The sequence below is a fragment of the Orycteropus afer genome, unplaced genomic scaffold, assembly GCF_000298275.1.
Source record: "Orycteropus afer afer isolate SDZICR_OR568_19922 unplaced genomic scaffold, OryAfe1.0 scaffold00023, whole genome shotgun sequence".
NCBI classification, from domain to species: domain Eukaryota; kingdom Metazoa; phylum Chordata; class Mammalia; order Tubulidentata; family Orycteropodidae; genus Orycteropus; species Orycteropus afer.
Window position 1 is genome coordinate 2,589,227 of NW_006921610.1, and position 1,915 is coordinate 2,591,141.

The following is a 1,915-nucleotide window of genomic DNA, read 5'->3' on the forward strand; positions in this document are numbered from 1 at the left end:
ACTTGACTGCTAACCAGAAGGCTACAGGTTCAAACCCACCAGCCACTCCTCGGAAGGAAGGTTGGGCAATCTACTTCTGTAGTGATACTGCCTCGGAAATTCAAGGAGGGGTCGCTATGAGTCAGTCCGACTCGATGGCACATTACAACAACAACAAGAGTAAAATACATCAGCTTGTGAAAAATGGGGAGGGCTTCCAGCCTCTGCCAGTGTTCTGGGTGATGATAGAGGTTGATGAGAAATCCCCTTAAATTGATTTAGGGCCACCAAACAGAAACGCTGGAAGCATAACTAAAACCTTATTTGCAATTAAGATTACAAGCAAGTGTCCAGTCTGTCACCTCTCCCTTCCTTTCCAGAGAAGTGGCCCTGCCCCTGGCAACCATTTCCACGCAGGGCCAAAGAACAACTCCCTCCTCTAACCTCCTTTCTTTAGCCCCTTAGCCTCAAAAATCACTATAAAGTCTTCCTTGCTGTATTTCCCAACCGCATTTGTTAGGAGAGAAGGGCTGTTCCTCTCTCCCTTCGTTTTTCTGTCCTTCCGTTCTTCCCACTTGCTTTCTTTCCTCCTTCCTTACTCTCGTCTTCTCTTCTCTCCCTCCAGCTCTTCCTTCCTTTCCTTCTAAATCCACTGCTCAAACAACAGCAACAAACCTCCCAACCCATTCCCATTCCGCTAGAAATCCGACGCAGAAGGGAAGTCAGGTACAGACAGGAGAACTGTGCATTTGGAAGGGCCATCTGGCACCTGCCATCCATCGCCACTTTGCCTGCACCCAGAGTTGAGAAGGGCAGAAGGCAAAGCACACGAAAGGCTGGTGTGACCCAGTTCCTCTGAAACTTTCAACTGGCCGCAACTCCTTCCCCTGCTCCCCTTCAACTTCTTTAGCCATCCTTCAAGCTAGGAGAGTGCAGTGACCTCTGCCCTGCCTGTGGAGTAGGAAAAGAAGCAAAGCTACAAAAGCAAGACTAACAAGGTTCGCTACAGTTTGCTCCACCGCACTTCGGCAGCAGGTGCAGAGCCATAGCGCGGCCGGAAGAGGGCGCTGTTCGCTCAGAACAGCCGCCAGGGTCTCCGCCGCCGCCCGCACCTCCCACGGCCGGGCTGGCCCAGCCCCGCCAAGTTGCAGCAGCCCCCAGTGGAGCTAGAGCAGGGAACGAACACCGCCGGGGCAGGAGCGGACACCTCAGAGGAGCCGGGCTGCTACAAGCGTCGGAGAGGCTCCTGGGAAACTCCCACAACCCGGGGACTTTCGAAAGGAGAGAGACTAGACCCGTGCGCTCAAGCCTGCAAGTGAGCGCTTAACCGGCACCTGTTCCTTCCGTGACACCGCCTTGCCAGCCCTCTACCCGCGCCTCCCCGGGGCGCCTGCCCGCTCCCGCGATGAATCTGGCGCTGGGCAACCAGACCGACGTGGCGGGTCTGTTCTTAGCCAACAGCAGCGAGGCGCTGGAGCGCGCCGTGCGGTGCTGCACCCAGGCGTCCGTGGTGACCGACGACGGCTTCGCGGAGGGCGGCCCGGACGAGCGCAGCCTGTACATCATGCGCGTGGTGCAGATCGCTGTCATGTGCGTGCTCTCGCTCACCGTGGTCTTCGGCATCTTCTTCCTCGGCTGCAACCTGCTCATCAAGTCCGAGGGCATGATCAACTTCTTGGTGAAGGACCGGAGGCCGTCTAAGGAAGTGGAGGCGGTGGTGGTGGGGCCCTACTGACCGCCCCTTCGGACCCCGCGGCAGCTGCCCCCACGCCTCCCCACTTCGCTGGCCCGGTTGCGCCCCTTACCATCCCGGAGGGGACAAAGAAAACCTGTCGGAGTCAATTATTTCTCTCCACTTCTGCCTTTCGGAATGAAGCGACCGGTTTTTCGCTCGGCCTCTAAGAGCCCCAGTGCCTGGCGGTTGCAAAAAGAGAGC

The 1,915-nt window shown here is 57.1% G+C and overlaps 1 protein-coding gene across 1 annotated transcript; it reads left to right on the forward strand.

Moving 5' to 3' along the window:
- The first annotated feature begins 1,384 nt into the window (after nt 1–1,384).
- On the forward strand, nt 1,385–1,714 carry RPRM (reprimo, TP53 dependent G2 arrest mediator homolog). The gene has a single exon (XM_007934923.2). It carries the CDS (start codon nt 1,385–1,387, stop codon nt 1,712–1,714), a length of 330 nt encoding a protein of 109 aa, XP_007933114.1.
- The last annotated feature ends 201 nt before the right edge of the window (nt 1,715–1,915 follow it).

What these genes read in the sequence shown, in the direction of transcription:
- RPRM (XM_007934923.2), top strand. Translation starts at nt 1,385, where the DNA reads ATGAATCTGGCGCTGGGCAACCAGACCGACGTGGCGGGTCTGTTCTTA.